Genomic DNA, 22,503 nt, shown 5'->3' with positions numbered 1-22,503 from the left:
TTGGTCAGGCTGGTCTTGAACTCCTGACCCCAAGTGATCCGCCCACCTTGGCCTCCCAAAGTGCTGTGATTACAGGCATGAGCCGCCGCGGCCGGCCCAGATATAACATTTTCTCACAGCAGAGTCCCACAGCTCTGAAAGCTGAATATGCTGCCGCCACCTACCACATCATGGAAGAAGCTTAAAATGTTATGCTGAGAGAGGCCAGACGCCAAAGAGAACACAGAGAATGAGCCCACAACGTAGTTGAAAACGGACAAATCCACGCAGGTTTAGGAAGGCGATCGTAGGAGGCAGAATTATACAGAAAAACAAAGAAATTATTGTCATGAAGGTGGAGAAGGGAGGGTGTTCTGATGGCAGGGAGTGTAGGGGGCTCCTGGAGTCTGGTACTTTCTGTTACTTAACCTAGGAGGAGGGTCCATGGTGCTGATTTATCACAGTGTTTTTTTTTTCCTTGGGGGTAGTTTTACCACCAGGAGACGTCTGTGGTTGTCACAACTGGGGGTGCCCCTGGCATGGAGTGGGTGGAGGTCAGGGATACTGCTCAGCTCCTTGCAGTGCCCGGAACGGCCCCGCCCCAGAGAACGATCCAGCCCCAAATGTCTTCGATGCCCCAAAGGAGAGACTGTGATTTGTAATTTTTTTTTTTTTCTTGAGACGGAGTCTCGCTCTGTCACCCAGGCTGGAATGCATTGGCACGATCTCAGCTCCCTGCAACCTCCACCTCCCGGGTTCAAGCGATTCTCCTGCCTCAGCCTCCTGAGTAGCTGGGATTACAGGTGTTTCACCATGTTGGCCAGGCCGGTCTCGAACTCCTGGCCTCAGGTGATCTGCCCACCTCAGCCTCCCAAAGTGCTGGGATTCCAGGCGTGAGCCACCACGCCCGGCCTGATTTGTAATTATTCTACCTGCACTTAGGTTTGGTTTCTTTCTCTGTGCTTATTTCAGAATTCCAAAAGGAAAGGGAGAGAGTGAGGGAGAAAAAGATAAAAGAGAAATGGGAGTACCGGGGCAAAGATGAAAGGTGGCGGGGAGAGGTCAGGCCCCCAAGGGCACCGTTAGCGTGAGCAGGGGCTCAGTGTACCCTCTACCTGGTCCCTCCCACCCGCCAGCATCAGCAGCAGGTGCTCCAGGCCGTAGAGCGTGCCAAGCAGGTCACCGTGGGGGAGCTGAACAGCCTCATCGGGGTGAGTCTAGCCCCTGCTCCGCCATGGGGAGACGCCCACTCCCAGGTCCCTGGCACCCACCCAGGAGGTGTTAAAGCTGGGGGTGGTGTGTGGGCCTCGGCTCCGGCGGTCCTGGGAACCCTAGGGGCACATGCTGTGCTTAGGTCCCATCCCCTGTGTCTACCTCTTGGGCTGGGGACCGCTGGGCTCCTGTCGCCCCCCGCCCCGGCCCATCCTGCCTCCTTTCTAGCAGCAGCAGCTCCAGCCGCTGTCCCACCACGCACCCCCTGTACCCCTCACCCCCCGCCCAGCCGGGCTGGTGGGTGGCAGTGCTACGGGGCTGCTTGCCCTGTCTGGAGCCCTGGCCGCCCAGGCTCAGCTGGCCGCGGCTGTCAAGGAGGACCGTGCGGGCGTGGAGGCCGAGGGGTCCAGAGGTGAGTGGGCAGCGCGGGGTGGCATTGGCTGGGGGGACGGGGCTGGGGAGGAGGACTGGAGGGCCAGGGCAGCAAACACATGAGCGTGAGGGGATGAAGTGGCTCATGCCTATAATCCCAACAATTTGGGAGGCCGAGGTGGGAGGATCGCTTGAGCCCGGGACTTCATGACCAGCCTGGGCAACAGAGCGAGACCCCGTCTCTACAAAAATTTAAAAATTTGCTGGGTGTGGTGGTGCACACCTGTATTCCCAGCTACTTAGGAGGCTGAGGTGGGAGGATCACTTGAGGCCGGGAGTTAGAGGCCAGCCCAAGCAACATAGCAAGATGCCATCTCTATGAAAAATTTAAAAAATTAGCCAAGCATAGGCCGGGCATGGTGGCTTATGTCTGTAATCCCAGCACTTTGGGAGGCTGAGGTGGCTGGATCACCTGAGGCCAGGAGTTCGAGAGCAGCCTGGCCAACATGGGAAAACCTCATCTCTACTAAAAATACAAAAAAAAATTAGGCGGGAGTGGTGGCGGGTGCCTGTAATCTCAGCGACTCGGGAGGCTGAGGCAGGAGAATTGCTTGAACCTGGGAGGCGGAGGTTGCAGTGAGCGAAGATTATGCCACCGTACTCTAGCCTGAGTGAGAGAGTGAGACTCCGTCTCAAAAAATTAAAATAAATAAATAAATAAATATATAAATAAATAAAAATAAATAGTCGGGCACGGTGGTTCACGCCTGTAATCCCAGCACTCTGGGAGACCAAGGCGGGCAGATCACCTGAGGTCAGGAGTTTGAGACCAGCCTGGTCAACATGGTGAAAACTTGTCTCTACTAAAAATACAAAAATTAGGTGGGCATGGTGGTGGGTGCCTGTAATCTCAGCTACTCGGGAGGCTGAGGCAAGAGAATTGCTTGAACCTGGGAGGCAGAGGTTGCAGTGAGCCGAGTCCAGCCTGGGTGACTGAGCGAGACTCCGTCTCATTCATAAATAAATAAATAAATAAATAAATAAATAAATGCCAAGCATGGTGGCATGCACCTGGAGTCCCAGCTATTCGGGAGGCTGAGATGGGACAGTCACTTGAGCCCAGGAGGTCGAGGCTGCAGTGAACTGTGACTGGGCCACTGTACTCCAGCCTGGACAACAGAGCAAGACCCCAACTCTTAAAGTGTGAGGGGATGAATGTGAGCGGCTGCAAGGCCCTGGGGTTCAACATCACCCCCAATGGGCTGTGTGTCTTGAGGCAAGTCACTATCCCTCTCTGGGCATTGATCTGAACGCAGTGGAGGGATAATCCACCACTTGCAAGGGTGTTGGAAGGATAGAGAGACTCTGAGTGGGGTGGTGGGGGCGGGGGGCTTTATAAACTGTGGAGGGCTGTACTCTGGCGCCATGGATACAAACGCCTCATTCTTTCTCCTTCTTTCTCTTTATCTCATTCCCAATCTGCCAGTGGAGAGAGCCCCGAGCAGGGTAAGTGAGTGGCACCCTGGGACTCTCTCTATATTCTTGGGAGGCCGATGCTGGTTCTGAGCTGATGGGGCCTCAGAATGAGACCTAGGCAGAGCGTGGTGGCTCATGCCTGTGATCCCAGCACTTTGGTAGGCAGAGGTAGGAGAATCATTTGAGGCCAGGAGTTTGAGAACAGCCTGAGCAACATGGCAAAACTCCGTCTCTACAGAAAAATACAAAAAGTTAGCTGGGTGTGGTGGTCCATGCCTGTTGTGTCAGTTATTTGGGAGGCTGAGGTGGGAGGATCACTTGAGCCCAGAAGGCCAAGGCTGCAGGGAGCTGTGATCGTGCCACTGCACTCCAGCCCGGGTGACACAGTAAGACCCTGTCTCAAAAAAAAAGAAAGAAAGAGCCGGGCGCAGTGGCTCATGCCTGTAATCCCAGCACTTTGAGAGGCCGAGGCAGGTGGATCACAAGGTCAGGAGATCGAGACCATCCTGGCTAACACAGTGAAACCCCATCTCTACTAAAAATACAAAAAAAAAAATTAGCCGGGCGTGGCGGCAGGCGCCTGTAGTCCCAGCTACTCGGGAGGCTGAGGCAGGAGAATGGCGTGAACCCGGGAGGCGGAGCTTGCATTGAGCCGAGATCACACCACTGCACTCCAGACTGGGCGACACAGCGAGACTCCATCTCAAAAAAAAAAAAAAAAACCAGGCCAGGTGCGGGCCTGTAATCCCAGCACTTTGGGAGGCCAAGGTGGGCAGATCACTTGAGGCCAGGAGTTCAAAACCAGCCTGGCCAATATGGCAAAACCTTGTCTCTACTAAAAATTCAAAAATTAGGCGAATGTGGCGGCGGGTGCCTGTAATCCCAGCTACTCGGAGGCCAAGGCAGGAGAATCACTTGGACCTGGGAGACAGAGGTTGCAGTGAGCCGAAATTGCACCACCGCACTCCAGCCTGTGCGACAGTGTGAGACTCTGTCTCAAAAAACAAACAACAGCAACGACAACAACAAAAAAACAGGATCCATAGCCAGGTTTCCTGAAGCCTTTCTGTGTGGGAGATGCCCACAAGGCTGTAGTGTTTAAAATTTTCTATCATGGCCGGGCGTAGTGGCTCACACCTATAATCCCAGCACTTTGGGAGGCCAAGGCGGGTGGATCACTTGAGGTCAGGAGTTCGAGACCAGCCTGGCCAACATGGCGAAACCATGTCTCTACTAAAAATACAAAATTAGCTGGGCGTGGTGGCACATGCCTGTAATCCCAGCTACTCGGGAGGCTGAGGCAGAAGAATGGCGTGAACCCGGGAGGCGGAGGTTGCAGTGAGCCGAGATTGCGCCACTGCACTCCGGCCTGGGCGACAGAGCGAGACTCCATCTCAAAAGAAAAAAAAATTTCAACCTCCAGCTTTTTTCGGGTAATTAAATAAATGAATGCATGACCTTGGACCCTTCTTCCCATCCTCACTTCCGTTCGTGTAGCCATCATCCATTCAGCAATATCTGTGGGTGCTCCCCAACAGAAATGTCATGTGAGCTGTGTCTGTAAGTTTTTCAAAAAATGGGTTAATTTTTTTTTTGAGACTGAGTCTCGCCCTGTCGCCCAGGCTGGAGTGCAGTGGTGCGATCTCGACTCACTGCAAGCTCCGCCTCCTGGGTTCAAGTGATTCTCCTGCCTCAGTCTCCCAAGTAGCTGGGACTACAAGCGCCTGCCACCATGTCCGGCTAATTTTTTTTTCTTTTTTTTTGTATTTTTAGTAGAGACGAGGTTTCACCGTGTTAGCCAGGATGGTCTCGATCTCCTGACCTTGTGATCCGCCCGCCTCGGCATCCCAAAGTGCTGGGATTATAGGCGTGAGCCACTGCACCCGGCCAAAATGGTTTAATTTTGAAATAATTATAGATGTCAGAGAGTTTGCAGAAGTAAGGCGCTGGTGGTTGCGGTGGCTCATGCCTGTAATCCCAGCACTTTGGGAGGCCAAGGTAGGTGGATCACCTGAGGTCAGGAGTTGGAGACAGGCCTGGCCAACACGGCGAAACCCTGTCTCTACTAAAAATACAAAAATTAGCTGGGCGTGGTGGTGGGTGCCTGTAATCCCAGCTACTGGGGAGGCTGAGGTAGGAGAATCGCTTGAACCCGGGAGGCGGGGGTCTCAGTGGGCCGAGATGGCTCCACTGCACTCCAGCCTGGGCAACAGAGCAAGACTCCGTCAAAAACAAAACAAAACAAAACCTTAGCACTGAGTCAGCCCTTGGAAGCTCCCATTTCCCAGATGGGAAGCTTGAGGTCCAGACCCTAATAATGGTGGGGGACCCTCAGTCTCGGCTGGATCACAATGCAATCTAGGAGCCCAGGGCCCTGACCTTTTCTCCCCCCGGCCTTTGTCTCTCCGCAGAGTGCATCTCCCTCGCCCCCTGAGAGTCTCGTGGAGGAGGAGCGACCGAGTGGCCCTGGTGGTGGTGGGAAGCAGAGAGCAGATGAGAAGGAGCTGTCAGGACCTTATGTGAGTGGGGACAGGTGCAGAACTGGGGTGGGCATGCATGCCCAGACCAGCCTGGCCCCTCAGAGCCTTCCAGAGCCCAGCTCTGGCCATGATTCTCTCACTCTGGAGCCTTCCATAGCTCCCTACTACTCAGAGTACTGACCAATCAGAGGAGATCCTGTAATGCAAGGCTTAACTCCAGTTGCTTGGAGTCTCTGTGGCCTCTTGGCCATACAGCCATTTTCCCACCCTCTAGCTTTTGCTCCAGCTGTTTTCTTTCCCTAGAACATACATGTTTTAGAAACCCGTTTTTCCATCAAGAAACAAAGTGCCATCTCCTACAGGAAGCCCTCCCTGACCACCTCCTAGAGGCTGGGACCTCGTCTCATTGCCAGACAGCTGCACACTTGTAGTTTCCAACTCTAGCATCCCAGGGGCCAGGCCGAATGTGGGGAATGGAGCTGTGGCCAGCTGGGGAGCCCCTTCTCCCACCTACAGGGGCAGCTGCAACTTGATCCCCGGAGACTAGCAGGCTCACTGTGGGCCAATATTGCTGTTTCTCAGAGAAGCCTTAAATCTTCCTTTTTACCTAATAGCTTTTTTTTGGCAATGAATTTTATTTGTTTATTTATTGAGGCGGAGTCTCGTTCTGTTGCCCAGTCTAGAGTGCAATGGCATGATCTCGGCTCACTGCAGCCTCCGCCTCCCGGGTTCAAGCGATTCTCCTGCCTCAGCCTACCCAGTAGCTGGGACTACAGGCACATGCCACCACACCTGGCTAATTTTTGTATTTTTAGTAGAGATCGGGTTTCACCGTGTTGGCTGAGCTGGTATCAAACTCCTGACCACAGGCGATCCACCTGCCTTGGTCTCCCAAAGTGCCAGGATTACAGGCGTGAGCCACCACTCCCAGACGCAACAAATTTTCATTTAAAGAAGAAAACTGGGCATGGGAAGGGAGTCTAGGAGGACCCACCCACTGGGCAGATTTTGTCTTCCAGGCTGCAACCTTTTTTCTTACTTTCGTTTCCAGCCCAACCAGAGGTTGCCCTCAAGCCCAACATGTCAGTGGTGTCCCATCCCACCCCGCTTCCTGCCACAGTACCCAGGATAGTGTCGTTTGCATCAGCGAATAGAGTTGGAGCTTGGTCTTTCTTCCAAGGCAACGGGGAGCCATAGAGGGTTGCAGAGCAGAGGTGGGGATAGGTCTTAGGAAAATCTGTCTGGGGCCAGCTTGGAGGGTTGCCTGGAGGGGCAAGGCTGGAGGCCAGGAGCCCCAGGAAGGGATTGGGAGGGGATGAGGTCTGTCCTAGGGCTGTAGGATAGTGGATGGAAATGGCCGGAGAGATGGGTGAGACAGACATGCCTGAGAGACTGCTTGGCTTTGTGGGGTGAGATTGAGGAAGGCGGTGAGGATGATTGCTGGTCTCTGGCTCTCCCCTCACCATGCAGAGGGGTAAACTGAGGCCTGAGAGGGCCAGGAGTCACACAGGGCACTCATGTAGTCCACATCCTTCAAAGTCCTCTCCACAAGGTGCCCATCTGCCCTGCCTCACCCCGTCCTTCCCGGATGCGAGCATGTGCAGCCTTCTCTTCTGCTCTGAGCAAACGGGCGCAGTGGTCTGAGAATCCCAGTCATGCCTCAGGGCTGGCTGGGCTCATTCCCGCAACTCCTGAGGAGCGGATAGGGGGTGTGGAGGCAGGGGCATGACCACAATGAGCTCTCTCCCCCATCTCCCCCCAGGAAAGCGACGAAGACAAGAGTGACTACAATCTGGTGGTGGATGAGGTGAGTCCAGGGGTCCAGCCTCTTCCCCTACTCTGGGCACAGAGCAAGGGGTGGGTTTTCTGGAATGGGAGGACCCAGAGGTAGTGGGGATCCTGGTTCCCCCCTCTTTGGGACAGCTGGGATGGGGCCAGGAAGCGTCGGCGACTCCAGGACACCTCTGGCTGACCTCCTCTCCATTACACAGGGAGTGACTTTAAGCCCGGGCTCACTGAATGATCTGTGGGCAGCGACACCCCCTTCCCTGGCCTCACTTTTCCCCATCTGTTCAATGGGAAAATAAAACCAAGCCCTTCTATAGTCCTCGCTATGGGTGCTTATGGAGTAGAGCCTATCATTAAACCCATTTTACAGGCCGGGCGTGGTGGCTCACACCTGTAATCCCAGCACTTTGGGAGGCCGAGGCAGATGGATCACTTGAGGTCAGGAGTTTGAGACCAGCCTAACCAACATGGTGAAACCTTATCTCTACTAAAAATACAAAAAATTAGCTGGATGTGCTCGCTGGAACCCAGGAGGCGGAGGTTGCAGTGGGCCACTGTACTCCAGTCTGGGTGACAGAGCGAGACTCAAAAAAATAACAAATAAATACATTCTACAGATGAATAAACTGAGGCAGCAGGAGGTTTCATAATCTTCCCATGGTGGGTCGTGGGTACCCATTCTAGAGATTGGGGTGGGAGTCGGGAGGAGGATAGAGAGGGACTCTTCTTTCCCTCTCATTTCAACTCCACTCAACATCACCTCCTTGAACCCAGGACCAACCCTCAGAGCCCCCCAGCCCGGCTACCACCCCCTGCGGAAAGGTACCCATCTGCGTTCCTGCCCGTCGGGACCTGGTGGACAGTCCGGCCTCCTTGGCTTCTAGCCTTGGCTCACCGCTCCCTAGAGCCAAGGAGCTCATCCTGGTAAGGAGGAGGGGAGGGCCTTGAAACTCACTTTATTCATCCTGGGGGCCTGGAAACAGACACTACCCCATGACACAGAGGGCAGTGATGAGAAATCAGCCGGGCTGGCATTGTCCACCCTTTCCTTGTGCTTTTTTTTTTTTAACCTCCTGCTTGGACTGACTTTGTTGAACCTCAGTAAATATTAAAAGGCAACTTTGTAAAGAAGCTTTGTAGATAAATTTTAAAAGGCAATTCACTACCTTACATGGAAAGCAGGTCTCTCTCTTGCAATCAATAGGAAATCCCATGGAAATAAACATAGTGAAAGCCCAGCCAGCTAGGCTGGACCCAGGCCTGCATGTGTTGAGCCCTTCCAGAGAGGCTTAGAGACACACCGGCCCCAAGCTGAGATGTTGTCCCCGGAAGGAAAGATAATTAATATAGGAACAACTTTCCAGCTGGACCTCCTGGAGTTTAATGCCAGGCATGTGAGCCATCTAAAAGCACCCTCAGGGCATTCGAAATTCAGCTCCTTTTGCGGTTCCCCTCACCCCAAATCTTCTCCAGACCCCTCCCCTGCATTTACCAGGGGAGAGTATGTCGGTTTCTAGGCCTCCCCTCCCGGTTTCAAGGCCTCCCCTCCTGGCAGGTTACCATGGCAACCGCCAGAGGTTGGGGCTCCCATTCCATCTTAAGTGCCCTCCTCCCACTGCGGGAAAAACCTTACAAGGGGATGGGGCAGCTCCGTTGTATTGGAGAAGCCCTCAGGGGTCCTCCCTGACCCCACAGTTGTCCCATCCACTCTCTCACGGGTGCCGGTGCTGCGCGGCTGTCACCGTTTGTGCGATGGTGTCATGGGAAGCCGAGACAGACGCAAGACAAGGATGCGAAGTTTCTTGGGAGGCAGGGGAGGCGATGACATGAAGCCGAGATAACAGAGCCTGCCCCTAGATGGAGGTCCAGCTGCTGCTTTCCTCAGAGCTCCCCTTGGGGAGGGACAGCTCTGGGTGACACCTCCCTCTCCGTGGGGGCACAAGGAGGATTGCAGTGTGTGCTAGGCGCTCTTCCTTCACCTGGGAATATGCCGCTGTGGGGTCTGCCTCTCCACGAGCCCATCCTGGAGTTTCTAATTCCTTGTCATTCAAGAATCTCAACAGTGGCTGGGTGCTGTGGCTCATCCTTGTCATCCCATGGCTTTGGGAGGCCAAGGAAGGACGATCACTCAAGAGCAGGAGTTGGAGACCAGCCTGGGCAACATAGTGAGACCTTGTCTCTACGAAAAATTTAAAAAGCCGGGAATGGAGGCGTGTGCCTGTAGTGCCAGCTACTTGGGAGGCTAAGTCGGGAGGATCACTCGAGCTTGGGAGATTGAGGCTGCAGTTAGCTATGATCGCGCCTTTTGTTTGTTTGTTTGTTTTTCGTTTTGGAGATGGAGTGTCGCTCTGTCACCCAGGGTGGAGTGCGGTGGCGCAATCTCGGCTCACTGCAACCACTGCCTCCCGGGTTCAAGAGATTCTCCTGCCTCAGCCTCCTGGGTAGTGGGTAGCTGGGACAGACACGTGCCACCACGCCTGGCTAATTGTTTGTATTTTTAGTAGAGATGAGGTTTCACTGTTTTAGCCAGGATGGTCTAGATCTCCTGATCTCAGGTGATCCGCCCACCTTGGCCTCCCAAAGTGCTGGGATTACAGGCGTGAGCCACAGCGCCTGTATGATCATGTTAGTTTTGAGAGCAAGACCCTGTATTTTAAAAAAAAGAATTGCAAATCTCGACAGCCTATAACTTTGTAACTTTATTGCCTTTTTTTTTTTTTTTTTTTTTTTTTTTTTTTTTTTTTTTTTGGTGGAGTTTTGCTCTTGTTGCCCAGGCTAGAGTGCAATGGCGTGATCTCGGCTCACTGCAACCTCTGCCTCCCGGGTTCAAGCAATTCTCCTGCCTTAGCCTCCTGAGTAGCTGGGATCACAGGCACACGCCACTACCCCCGGCTAATCTTTTTTTTGTATTTTTAGTAGAGATGGGGTTTTACCATGTTGGCCAGGCTGGTCTCGAACTCCTGACCTCAGGTGATCCGCCCTACTGGGCCTCCCAAAGTGCTGGCATTACAGGTGTGAGACACCGCGACTGGCACCCCCCCCCCCCCCCCCAGTTTCTGATCAGATCGTTGGGCCACAAGACACCAGGTGCCTGGTGGCCTTCAGTCTTGCCCTTTCTCTGCAGAATGACCTTCCCGCCAGCACTCCTGCCTCCAAGTCCTGTGACTCCTCCCCGCCCCAGGACGCGTCCACCCCCGGGCCCAGCTCAGCCAGTCACCTCTGCCAGCTCGCTGCCAAGCCAGCGCCTTCCACGGACAGTATCGGTGAGCACCTTGCCTGTTGGTGCCTGTCCGGAGCAGGCCTCGTCTCTGGGGAGATCTAGGAAAAGGGGCTGGAGAGGCAGAAGGCTGGGATTCCAGGCTTGGTGTTCATTGCCTTGGTCCTTTCTGTGACTTCAAGTTAGACGCTGCCTCCCTCTGGGCAGTTCCTCATTGTCTCAGCTCAGCGGGTAGGGAAACTGAGGCCTGGAGAGTGTAAGTGGCTTAGTCGGGGGTTTCAGCCTAGTTCACTGGAAAGACGATCTTCGGGGCCAGACAGACTTGGGTTTCAGACCAGGCTTGGGCATTCACCAGCTGGGTGACCTTGGGCAACTGACCCAACCTCTCTGAGCCTCAGTTTCCCCATCAGTAATCTGGGAAATGACAGTGCTCATCTTTTCTGCCTTATGGTCAGGCCCTGGCTGGTTCTGGGGCCCCTGAAAGAAGCTGGCCTTGGAACCTGCCCTCAAGGAACTCCCAGGTGGCAAAAAGGGACGAGACCCAGACCCCAAAACTCACAGCCCTGTATAGTCAGGGCTGGTACCAAGCCAGGTACCCAAGATGGGCAAGGCTGGAGGTTGGCAATGGGGAGGCTCAAGGATGTTTCTGAGATGTTAATGGACATTGGGCCTGGGTTTTTTTTGTTTTTTTCTTTTTTTTGAGACGTAGTTTCACTCTTGTTGCCCAGGCTGGAGTGCAATGGCACGATCTCAGCTCACTGCAACCTCCCGCTCCCGGGTTCAAGCAATTCTCCTGCCTCAGCCTCCTGAGTAGCTGAAATTACAGGCATGCGCCACCACGCCCGGCTAATTTTTGTATTTTTAGTAGAGACCAGGTTTCACCATGTTGGTCAGGCTGGTCTTGAACTCCTGACCTCAGGTGATCCGCCCACCTCGGCCTCCCAAAGTGCTGGGATTACAGGCGTGAGCCGCCGCGCTTGGCGGACCTGGGTTTTGAAGGATGGATAGGAGTTTGCCAATTAAAAGAAAGAGAATGGCCATAGTCCCAGCTACTCAGGAGGTTGAGGCAGCAGAATTGCTTGAACCCAGGAGGCAGAGGTTTCAGTGAGCCGAGATCGCGCCACTAAACTCCAGCCTGGCGACAGAGCAAGATTCCATCTCAAAAAAAAAAAAAAAAAAAGTCATATCCACCGGAGGAACGATAGTGCAGAGGTCTGGAGGTGTCCAAGGCTATAGCCAATGTGGGACCAGCACATGGAAACTCTGAATGAAAGGCCAGGGAGCTCCCAAGGCAGTGGGAGGCGGGATCTGGGTCCAGGGCTTCAAAACCTGTCCCCGACTCTTCCGTCTCAGCCCTGAGGAGCCCCCTGACTCTGTCCAGTCCCTTCACCACGTCCTTCAGCCTGGGCTCCCACAGCACCCTCAACGGAGACCTCTCCGTGCCCAGCTCCTACGTCAGCCTCCACCTGTCCCCCCAGGTCAGCAGCTCTGTGGTGTACGGACGCTCCCCCGTGGTGAGTCCTTGGGTGGGGGCACAGGAGGTGTCAGCAGGGCCCAGGGGCTGGGGGCCGGGAGGAGAAACCAACTACACAAGGAGAGACAAGGGAGTACAGAAAGGGAAGGGAACCCTGGCTCAGCAAGTGTGCATGGGAAGACGATCAGGGGGTCTCAGTAGTCCCACAAGCTTAATACAAAGCAGGACTTGTGATTGTGGAAAAATGCAACGGTGATTAAGCTGCATGAAGAGGAGCAGTAGGGCCTTAGCCTCGGGGCACTGTTTACAAAAACGGGCAGTGGACCAGATTTGTACCCAGGGGCTGGAGTTTGGAGACCCCTGTCCTAGAGCCAATCTGGGCATTGGATGGAGAACCCTTCAGGATCCTTGGAACCCTGGAGTTCTAGGATTTCCTGGACAGAGATTTTGGGGTCTGTGCACTCAAGTGAAAACCTCAGCCCTCTCATCTGTAGCGTGACAGGCAGAGAGAAGGCATCTCTGCTTCCTTGGGGAGGGGCTGATAAACAGAGAGGGGCATGGCAGCTGGGCGTGGGGCAGCACAGAGGTGGGTTGGAGTCACCTGCCTCACTGACACCCCCCTGGCATTCTGACAGATGGCATTTGAGTCTCATCCCCATCTCCGAGGGTCATCTGTCTCTTCCTCCCTACCCAGCATCCCTGGGGGAAAGCCGTGAGTACCAGGGTGGGGCTCCCTGGCTGGGGACCCGGGCCAGCACCCCGCCTCCTTTGAGGTCTTACCTTGTGTGGTTGGGGTCTCCCTGCTTCCCTTCTAGAAAGTCTCTTGTGTGGGCCGGGCACAGTGGTTCACTCCTGTAATCCCAGCACTTTGGAAGGCTGAGGCAGGTGGATCACTTGAGGTCAGGAGTTTAAGACCAGCCTGGCCAACATGGCAAAACCCTGTCTCTGCTAAAAATATAAAAATTAGCTGGATGTGGTGGCGGGCACCTATAATCCCAGCTACTCAGGAGGCTGAGGCAGGAGAATCACTTGAACCCGGGAGGTGGAGGTTGCAGTGAGCTGAGACTACACCATTGCACTCCAGCCTAGGCGGTAGAGCGAGACTCAGTCAGAAAAAAAGAAAAAAAGAAAGTCTCTTGTGTAAGCTACTCAGAGTTCCACTGGCTCTCCATAGAAGTAGACTCTGACCCCCCAGGGGAGATCTGGCCCCAATGTCCACAGAACTTTCTGCAGGGATGGAAGTGTTCTAGACCCACTGCTGGCCAACCCGGTCGCCACCACCTGGATGTGGCTTTCAGTAGTTGAAATGTGACCAGTGCAACTGAGGAGCTGCACATTTTTGTTTTGTTTTGTTTTCTGAGACTGAGTTTCGCTCTGTCCCCCAGGCTGGAGTACAGTGGTGAGATCTCGGCTCATTGCAACCTCCACCTCCTGGGTTCAAGCGATTCTCCTGCCCCAGCCTCCTGAGTAGCTGGGATTACAGGCACACAGCACCGCCGGCTAATTTTTGTATTTTTAGTAGAGACAGGGTTTCACCATGTTGGCCAGGCTGGTTTTGAACTCCTGACCTCAAATGATCCACCCATCTCGGCCTCTCAAGGTGCTGGGATTCCAGGTGTGAGCCACCGTGCCAGCCTGAAAATGTTTATTTAATTTCAGTTCATTTAAGTGTTTTAACTGGTCACAGGTGGCCGGGGCTCCTAGGACAGCACCCTCTAGCTGGTCTGGAACACTCAAGGTGTCTTTGTGGGTCCTCGGTTGAACGAACATTTATTAAGTGCTTGTTTACCATGCGCCACACCACGACCTAGACTCCCTGTGTATTTGTGCCACCTGCTGACTGTCCCATATCACCTTTGACCATGTTGTCCTGCCTTTTTCCTAAATGAATCAGAGGCCGAGCACCATGGCTCACTCCTGTAATCCCAGTGCTTTGGGAGGCCAAGGCGGGAGGATCACTTGAAGCCAGGAGTTTGAGACCAGCCTGGGCAACATAGCAAGACCTCATCTCTACAAAATAATAACAGAGAAAATTACTTTAAAAAAATGCATCAGAGACCGGGCCTGGTGGCTCACACCTGTAATCCCCGCATTTTGGGAGGCCGAGGTGGGCAGATCATTTGAGGTCAGGAGTTTCAGACCAGCCTGACCAACATGGTGAAACCCCATCTCTACTAAAAATACAAAAAAATTAGCCAGGCGTGGTGGCCTGCACCTGTAATCCCAGCTCCTTGGGAGGCTGAGGCAGGAGCATTGCTTGAACCCGGGAAGCAGAGTTTGCAGTGAGCCCAGATCGTGCCACTGCCCTCCAGCCTCGATGACAGAGTGGGACTCCATCTCAAAAAACAAACCAAAAAAACGTATCAGGCTGAGCATGGTGGCTCACGCCTGTAATCCTAGCACTTTGGGAGGCCGAGGCGGGTAGATCACTTGAGGTTAGGAGTTCAAAACCAGCCTGGCCAACATGGTGAAACCCCGTCTCTACTAAAAATACAAAAAATTTAGCCAGGCATGGTGGCGCGTGCCTGCAATCCCAGCTACTTGGGAGGCTGAGGCAAGAGAATCGCTTGAACCCAGGAGGCAGAGGTTGCAGTGAGCCGAGATCGGGCCACTGCACTCCAGCCTGGGCGACACGGCGAGACTCCCTACCAAAAAACAAAACAAAAAATAAAAAACACATCAGAGGGTGCCAGGCAGGACAAAGGCATCTCCCTGCCCTCCCAGGTGCGGGTGCGGGGGCGTGGTGCCCAGGGCTGGGTCATGCCCCGGCTTTCTCTCCAGGGCCTACTCCTTCCACGTGTCTGCGGACGGGCAGATGCAGCCGGTGCCCTTCCCCTCGGACGCACTGGTAGGCGCGGGCATCCCGCGGCACGCCCGGCAGCTGCACACGCTGGCACACGGCGAGGTGGTCTGCGCGGTCACCATCAGCGGCTCCACGCAACACGTGTACACGGGCGGCAAGGGTTGTGTGAAGGTGTGGGACGTGGGCCAGCCTGGGGCCAAGACGCCCGTGGCCCAGCTCGACTGCCTGGTGAGGGCGGGGTGGGACAGTGGGTGGGACTCAGGTGAGGGGTGGAGCTTATGTTCAAATGGGGTGGTGTTTGCAGGCTGGCCGTGGGTGGGGCTACAGGTGAAGGGCGGGGCTTGTAGGTGAAGGGCGGAGCTCATAGTCACATGGGACAAGGCTTGCAGGCCAAAGGGGTGGGGCTCATTGGCCAATCAGAATTGGACTTGCAAGACAATCAGGACAGGGTTTGCAGGCCAACCATGGGTGGGGCTTATAGGTAAAGGATGGAGCTTATATAGTCAGATGGGGCAGTGTTTGCAGGTCAAAGGGGCGGGGCTCACCAGCCAATCAGGGTAGGGCTTGCAGGCTAATCAGGATGAGGCTACATTGGGCTCCAGAGACCCCCACATTGAGCTGGGTTCCCAGAGACCTCACCTGGGACCAACCCCCAGCCCCTGCTTCTCTCCCCGACCCCAGAACCGAGACAACTACATTCGCTCCTGCAAGTTGCTGCCGGATGGCCGGAGTCTGATCGTGGGCGGTGAGGCCAGCACCTTGTCCATTTGGGACCTGGCGGCGCCCACCCCCCGTATCAAGGCCGAGCTGACCTCCTCAGCCCCAGCTTGCTACGCCCTGGCCGTCAGCCCCGACGCCAAGGTTTGCTTCTCCTGCTGCAGCGATGGCAACATTGTGGTCTGGGACCTGCAGAATCAGACTATGGTCAGGTGGGTGGCAGGTGCGCTGGGACCTTGGGCAAGCCCCCGGCTGCTCTCGGTGCAGAGTGTGACCTGGGACGGTGCTGGGGCAGCTCGAATTCCAGGATGGACGCCTGAGCCCTTCTCCCTCCAGGCAGTTCCAGGGCCATACGGACGGCGCCAGCTGCATTGATATTTCCGATTACGGCACTCGGCTCTGGACAGGGGGCCTGGACAACACGGTGCGCTGCTGGGACCTGCGGGAGGGCCGCCAGCTGCAGCAGCATGACTTCAGCTCGCAGGTGCTGTTCGGTTCTGGCGGGAGGGGGATGGAAGCTCCAGGAATCCAGCGTCCCTACCTCTCCTTGTGAGGTGCCCGCTTCCAGAGGCAGGACAGGACTCCCATCTGCTGTGGTGTCCATCTTTCTTGTCTTCCAGACACATCCACAGGCTTCCCCTTTAACTCTCTAAAGACATAGGAGAACACAAAAGAGCTGATTCATAGGAAGCTGTGGGGCTACTGAGACCCCCAGATCATCTTCCCCACTTGCTTTTGTCCAGCCATACCCTTATATGTGCCTTTCCTCGTGTAGCTGGGTGGTTCTTCTAGCCTTTAATCTCTGGACCCTGCCGAGAGCGCGGGACACACACTTCTCCACTGAGGACTCACCATGGGGGAGCTACTGGCCAGGAGAACAGAGTGGAGGTTGATGTAGGAGGAGCTGGGCATGGAGAGATCCCCATTGAAGGTGGAGCCTAAGCTGAAGGACATGATGAACAGGCTGGACAGAGCTGGGGGCTCCTCAGGGCTGAGCAAAGAGAGTGAATCTTCAGGCACCGTGACCCTAGATCCTGCCTCTCACTGCTTTGGGGGCAGCTGTGAGCTCCTTGTTGTGTCATTCAGGGTTTCCATGCACACCATACTCTGGGACAGCTCTGAGGCCTCTGCACATTTGTTCCCTGTGGCTGAAATGCCTTTCTCTTCTTTCTGTAATTGGCAAACTCCTATTCATCCCTCAAGACCCATCTCAGTTGCCCCTACTCCTTGAAACCTAAGAGGAGCTAACTCCTAACTCCCAAGCTCCTCTTTTTTTTGAGACAGAGTTGCTGTGGTGTGATCTTTTTTTTTTTGAGACAGAATTGCTGTGGTGTGATCTCAGCTCACTGCAACCTGTACCTCCTAAGTTCAAATGATTCTCGTGTCTCAGCCACCTGAGTAGCTGGGACTACAGGCATGCACCACCATGCCCGGCTAATTTTGGTATTTGTTGGTAGAGACAGGGTTTCACTGTGTTGTCCAGGTTGGTGTTGGACTCCTGGCCTCAAGTGATCCACCTGCCTCGGCTTCCCAGTATGGGAATTACAGGCCTGAGCCACCACGCTTGCCCTCCCAAGCTCTTTATGTCCAACCTGCTCTTCTCTTTCAGGAGTGCAGGTGGACACAGCTCTCCATCCCATGGCCCCGAAGCTTAGGTGGGCTAAGAACATTTCTAGGGATCCCATGGTGAATATCTCCTAGCTCACTGGGTGCCCCCCAATGCGTCTTTACACAGAAACGCTTCGGCATGGCCAAGAAAGGACATTTGAAGCCCTCCAGTCTTCTCTTCTGCAAATGTGTGGTTATTTCCACAGGCATCTTGTTAGTGAGACTCCAAGAGGTTTAGGGTGGAACAGAGCCTGATTCCTGTTTGTTCCTAAAATGGGGTGGAGGACCCTGAATCTTTTAAAAATCAAACCGAGGCTGGGCGCAGTGGCTCATGCCTGTCATCCCAGCACTTTGGGAGGCCGAGGTGGGTGGATCACTTGAGGTCAGGAGTTCGAGACCAGCCTGACCAACATGGAGAAACTCCATCTCTACTAAAAATACAAAATTAGCCAGGTGTGGTGGCACATGCTTGTAATCCAAGCTACTTGTGAGGCTGAGGCGGGAGGATCACTCGAGCATGGGAAGAGGTTGAGGCTGCAGTGGGTCATGATGGGACCACTGCACTCCAGCCTGGGCGACAGAGCAAGACCCTGTCTCAAAAAGGAACATTCCAAGCCAAGAGTGAGAAGTTCTGTCTCCCAGGCCTGGTCTGTCTTTTTTTTTTTGTTTTTTGTTTTTGAGACAGAGTCTTGCTCTGTCGCCCAGGCTGGAGTGCAGTGGTGCAATCTCAGGTCACTGCAACTTCACCTCCCAAGTTCAAGCGATTCTCCTGCCTCAGCCTCCCGAGTAGCTGGGATTATAGGTGCCTGCAACCACGCCCGGCTAATTTTTGCATTTTTAGTCGAGATGGGTTTTCGCCATGTTGGCCAGGCTGGTCATGAACTCCTGACCTCAGATGATCTGCCCGCCTCGGCCTCCCACAGTGTTGGGATTACAGGCCTGAGCCACAGAGCCCGGCCAAGGCCTGATCTTTCATAGTCTTGCTCTGTGACCTTGAGGGGACACTGCCTCAGCTTCTACCATCTGCTTAAGGGGAGTGATTGTCCTTGCCTGGCTGTTCCCTTCTCTGTCCCTCCTCCCTCCTCTCTCCCTCCTCCCTGTGCTGTTGTGCGCTCAGAGCAGATAATGGATGTGCGGCCCTAGGGTTCTGTGTAATTCTGATTAATATTAATGATTCGACATGCAGTTGTCTGCTGTGTTCCCAGTCCTAGGCCAGCTGCCTTTCTCTGGGGGGGCCGAAGAGGGAGAATGTTGGACTCTACCCCCCAACCCCTGATGGTGCTGGGTACCCCCCAATATCCAAAGGGGCTTGTAGGCTGGACATGGTGGCTCACACCTGTAATCCCAGCACTTTGGGAGGCCGAGGCAGGCAGATCACTTGAGGTTAGCAGTTTGAGACCAGCCTGGCCAACATGGTGAAACTCCGTCTTTCCTAAAAATACAAAAATTACCTGGGCGTGCTAGCAGGCACCTGTAATCCCAGCTACTTGGGAGGCTGAGGCAGGAGAATCCCTTGAACCTGGGAGGCAGAGGCTGCAGTGAGCTGAGACTGCGACATTGCACTCCTGCCTGGGTGACACAGTGAGACTCTGTCTCAAAAAAAAAAAAAAAAAAAAAAAAATTATCCAGCGTGATGGTGCATGCCTGTAGTCTCAGCTTCTGGGGCTGAGGCAGGAGGATCTCTTGGGCCCTGGAGGTGAAGGCTGCAGTGAGCCATGATTGTGCCACTGCGCTCCAGCCTGGGTGACGGAGTGAGACTCCGTCTCAACACAAAACAAAGGGGGGCTCGTGACCCCATCTCTTCCCTCTTTACCCCCAGATTTTCTCCCTGGGCCACTGCCCTAACCAGGACTGGCTGGCGGTCGGAATGGAGAGTAGCAACGTGGAGATCCTGCATGTCCGCAAGCCGGAGAAATACCAGCTGCACCTCCACGAGAGCTGCGTGCTGTCCCTGAAGTTCGCCTCCTGCGGTGTGTCTTCCGGGGTGGGGTGGCACGCCCTCAAAACCCCAACAAAACCCAGGGTGCCTGTTCAATCTGAATCTTAGATAAATAACAAATAATGTTATTTATATACTAAAATGTTATTTATATACTAAGTTTTAGATACTCAAAAGCAAATCGTTAGTACAAGTATATCCCAAAAGTGTGGGATACAGTTATACTAAAAACCAAATAATGAAATATTTGGGATATACCTGTCCTAAAAATTATTGATGACTTATCTGAGATTCAAATTTAAGGCTGGGTGCAGTAGTTCACGCCTGTTATCCCAACACTTTGGGAGGCCAAGGCAGGCAGATCACCTGAGGTCAGGAGTTCGAGACCAGCCTGGCCAACATGATGAAACCCTGACTCTATTAAAAGTATAAAAATTAGCCAGGCATGGTGGTGGGCGCCTGTAATCCCGGCTACTTGGGAGGTTGAGGCAGGAGAATTGCTTGAACCCGGGAGGTGGAGGTTGCAGTGAGCCAAGATCATGCCACTGCATTCCACCCTGGGAGACAAGAGTGAAATTCTATCTAAAAAAAGGAAAAAAAAACAAGAAAAAGAAAAAAGAAATTTAAGCCAGGCACAGTAGCTGATGCGTGTAGTTTCAGCTACTTGGGAAGCTAAGGCAGAAGGATCGCCCAAGACCAGGAGTTCAAGACCAGCCTGGGCAACATAGCAAGACCTTCTCTACAAAAAAATTAAACAGCCGGTGGGTCGCATCTGTAGTCCCAGCTACTAGGGAGGCTGAGGCAGGAGGATTGCTTGAGCCCAGGACTTTGAGGCTGTAGGGAGCTATGATCATATCACTGCCCTCCAGCCTGGGCAATGCAGTGAGACCCTGTCTCTTTAAAAAAAAAATCATTCATTAGTGTAAGTATATCCTAAATAGTACATGGGATATCTTATACCAAAAAAAAAAAAAACAAACTTGGGCTGGGCACAGTGGCTCACACCTGTAATCCCAGCACTTTGGGAGACCACGGTGGGAGGATCGCTTGAGGCCAGGAGTTTAAGACCAGCCTGGGCAGCATAGTGAGATCCCAACTCTACAAAAAATAATTTTTTGAGACGGAGTCTCACTGTGTTGCCCAGGTTGGAGTGCAGTGGCACAATCTCGGCTCACTGCAACCTCTGCGTCCTGGGTTCAAGCGATTCTCAACCCTCAGCCTCCCAAGTAGCTGGAGTTACAGGTGCCTGCCACAATGCCCAGCTGATTTTTGTATTTTTAGTAGAGAAGGGGTTTCACCATGTTGGTCAGGCTGGTCTCAAACTCCTGACCTCAAGTGACCCTGCCGCCTCGGCCTCCCAAAGTGCTGGGGTTACAGGTGTGAGCCACCGCCCCCGGCAAAAAAATAAAAATGTTAGCTGGGCTTGGTGGTACACACCTGTGGTCCCAGCTGCTTGGGAGGCTGGGTGGGAGAAGCGCTTGAGCCCAGGTGGTCGAGGCTGCAGTGAGCTATGATTGTACCACTGCACTCCAGCCTGGGTGACAGAGCAAGACCCTTTCTGGGGGGAAAAAAAAAAAAAGGAAAAGGGAGAGGCCGGACCCAGACCCAGCCTGCCCCACCTCCCCCTGCAGCCTGGGTCTCTCTTTAGTGCCCCCTCCTTGAACGCTGCTGCTCTCCTTCCCCAAGGACGGTGGTTCGTGAGCACCGGGAAGGACAACCTGCTCAACGCCTGGAGGACGCCGTACGGAGCTAGCATCTTCCAGGTACTCGGCAGTCTGGAGTCCCCACCCTGGCAGGGCCATGTGCCCGGGTATGCCAGGGTCAGGCAGAGAGATTGCCCCTGTCCCCATCCCCCAGGCCCCCCTGCCACCCTGACCTCTCCTCAGGGTCCCGCAAGCCTCCCCCCAACCCAGGTACTAAAGCAGAGGTTGGAATTTCAGCCGGAGGCCTCGCCTCATCTGCCCGTAGCCTGTTGGTTTTTCTAAAATTTAGTTGCAGTAAAATGTATATAACATTATAAAATTTAAAATTTGCCGGCCGGGCACGGTGGCTCATGCCTGTAATCCCAGCACTTTGGGAGGCCAAGGCGGGCGGATTACGAGGTCAGGAGATCGAGACCATCCTGGCTAACGTGGTGAAACCCCGTCTCTACTAAAGAAAAATACAAAAAGATTAGCCAGGCATGGTGGCGGGCGCCTGTGGTCCCAGCTACTCGGGAGGCTGAGGCAGGAGAATGGCATGAACCCAGGAGGCGGAGCTTGCAGTGAGCCGAGATCGCACCACTGCACTCCAGCCTGGGCGACAGAGCTAGATGCTGCCTCAGAAATAAATAAATAAAAATAAATAAAATTTGCCATCTTACTCATTTTTTTTTTTTTTGGAGACAGAGTCTTGCTCTGTCTCCCAGGCTGGAGTACAGTGGTGCGATCTCAGCTCACTGCAAGCTCCACCTCCCGGGTTCAATCGATTCTCCTGCCTCAGCCTCCCGAGTAGCTGGGATTGCAGGCATGTACCACCATGCCTGGGCAATTTTTGTATTTTCAGTAGAGATGGGGTTTCACCATGTTGTCTAGGCTGGTCTCAAACTCCTGACCTCAGGTGATCTGCCCTTGGCCTCCCAAAGTGTTGGGATTACAGGCGTGAGCCACCGTGCCCAGCTGTTTTTTTTTTTTTTTTGAGACAGTCTCGCTCTGTCACCCAGGCTGGAGTGCAGTGGCACTATCTCAGCTTACTGCAAGCTCCGCCTCCTGGGTTCACACCATTCTCCTGCCTCAGCCTCCCAAGTAGCTGGGACTCCAGGCAGCTGCCACCACACCTGGCTAATTTTTTGTATTTTTAATAGAGACGGGGTTTCACTGTATTAGCCAGGATGGTCTTGATCTCCTGACCTCATCCACCCGCCTTGGCCTCCCAAAGTGCTGGGATTACAGGCGTGAGCCACCACACCCGGCCTGTTTTTCAAATTTTATATCCCCATCAGCAGTGATTCAGATTTTAAAATTCTCTGCATCCTCACCAACTCTTGTTATTGGCTGTCTTTTTAATATGCCCGTCCTGGTTGGTACAGTGTTGTTTTTTGACATGGAGTCCTGCTCTGTCACCCATCCTGGAGTGCAGTGACACGATCTCAGCTCACTGCAGCCTCCACCTCCTGGGTTCAAGCGATTCTCCTCCCGCAGCTTCCCAAGTAGCTGGCATTACATGTGCCCACCACCATGCCTGGCTAAGTTTTGTATTTTTAGTAGAGACGGGGATTCCCCATGTTGGCCAGTCTGGTCTGGAACCCCTGACCTCAGGTGATCTGCCCGCCTCGGCCTCCCAAAGTGCTGAGCCACTGTGCCTGGCCCAGTTTTTTATATTTTCAAAGGGTTGTAAGAAAAAATCCCAGAATATGTGACATAGACTTATTTAGACTTTAGGCAAAGCCTAAAATGTTTA

The 22,503-nt window shown here is 53.9% G+C and overlaps 1 protein-coding gene across 4 annotated transcripts in view; it reads left to right on the top strand.

Annotated features, from left to right (window-relative positions):
* The window catches only part of TLE2 (TLE family member 2, transcriptional corepressor), a 32,293-nt gene that overhangs the window by 8,517 nt on the left and 1,273 nt on the right, over positions 1 to 22,503 (top strand). The window contains exons 6-19 of one of the 4 annotated variants that reach the window (XM_024236899.3): positions 1,116 to 1,190; positions 1,423 to 1,603; positions 3,050 to 3,069; positions 5,451 to 5,558; positions 7,282 to 7,326; positions 8,082 to 8,231; positions 10,432 to 10,570; positions 11,878 to 12,038; positions 12,634 to 12,710; positions 14,780 to 15,029; positions 15,483 to 15,730; positions 15,855 to 16,002; positions 18,946 to 19,096; positions 20,752 to 20,828. In XM_024236899.3, coding sequence (XP_024092667.2) covers positions 1,116 to 1,190; positions 1,423 to 1,603; positions 3,050 to 3,069; positions 5,451 to 5,558; positions 7,282 to 7,326; positions 8,082 to 8,231; positions 10,432 to 10,570; positions 11,878 to 12,038; positions 12,634 to 12,710; positions 14,780 to 15,029; positions 15,483 to 15,730; positions 15,855 to 16,002; positions 18,946 to 19,096; positions 20,752 to 20,828 — 1,830 coding nt within the window. Of the gene's footprint in view, positions 1 to 1,115; positions 1,191 to 1,419; positions 1,604 to 3,049; positions 3,070 to 5,450; positions 5,559 to 7,281; positions 7,327 to 8,081; positions 8,232 to 10,431; positions 10,571 to 11,877; positions 12,039 to 12,633; positions 12,711 to 14,779; positions 15,030 to 15,482; positions 15,731 to 15,854; positions 16,003 to 18,945; positions 19,097 to 20,751; positions 20,829 to 22,503 lie in introns of all 4 variants that reach the window. The other 3 variants (XM_024236898.3, XM_054539306.2, XM_054539307.2) reach the window with 3 other exon arrangements.

This window comes from Pongo abelii, chromosome 20 (assembly GCF_028885655.2).
Source record: "Pongo abelii isolate AG06213 chromosome 20, NHGRI_mPonAbe1-v2.0_pri, whole genome shotgun sequence".
Classification (NCBI taxonomy): Eukaryota; Metazoa; Chordata; class Mammalia; order Primates; family Hominidae; genus Pongo; species Pongo abelii.
Note: the sequence above shows the minus strand (reverse complement) of the source record. Positions and strands in the feature narration are given on the sequence as shown.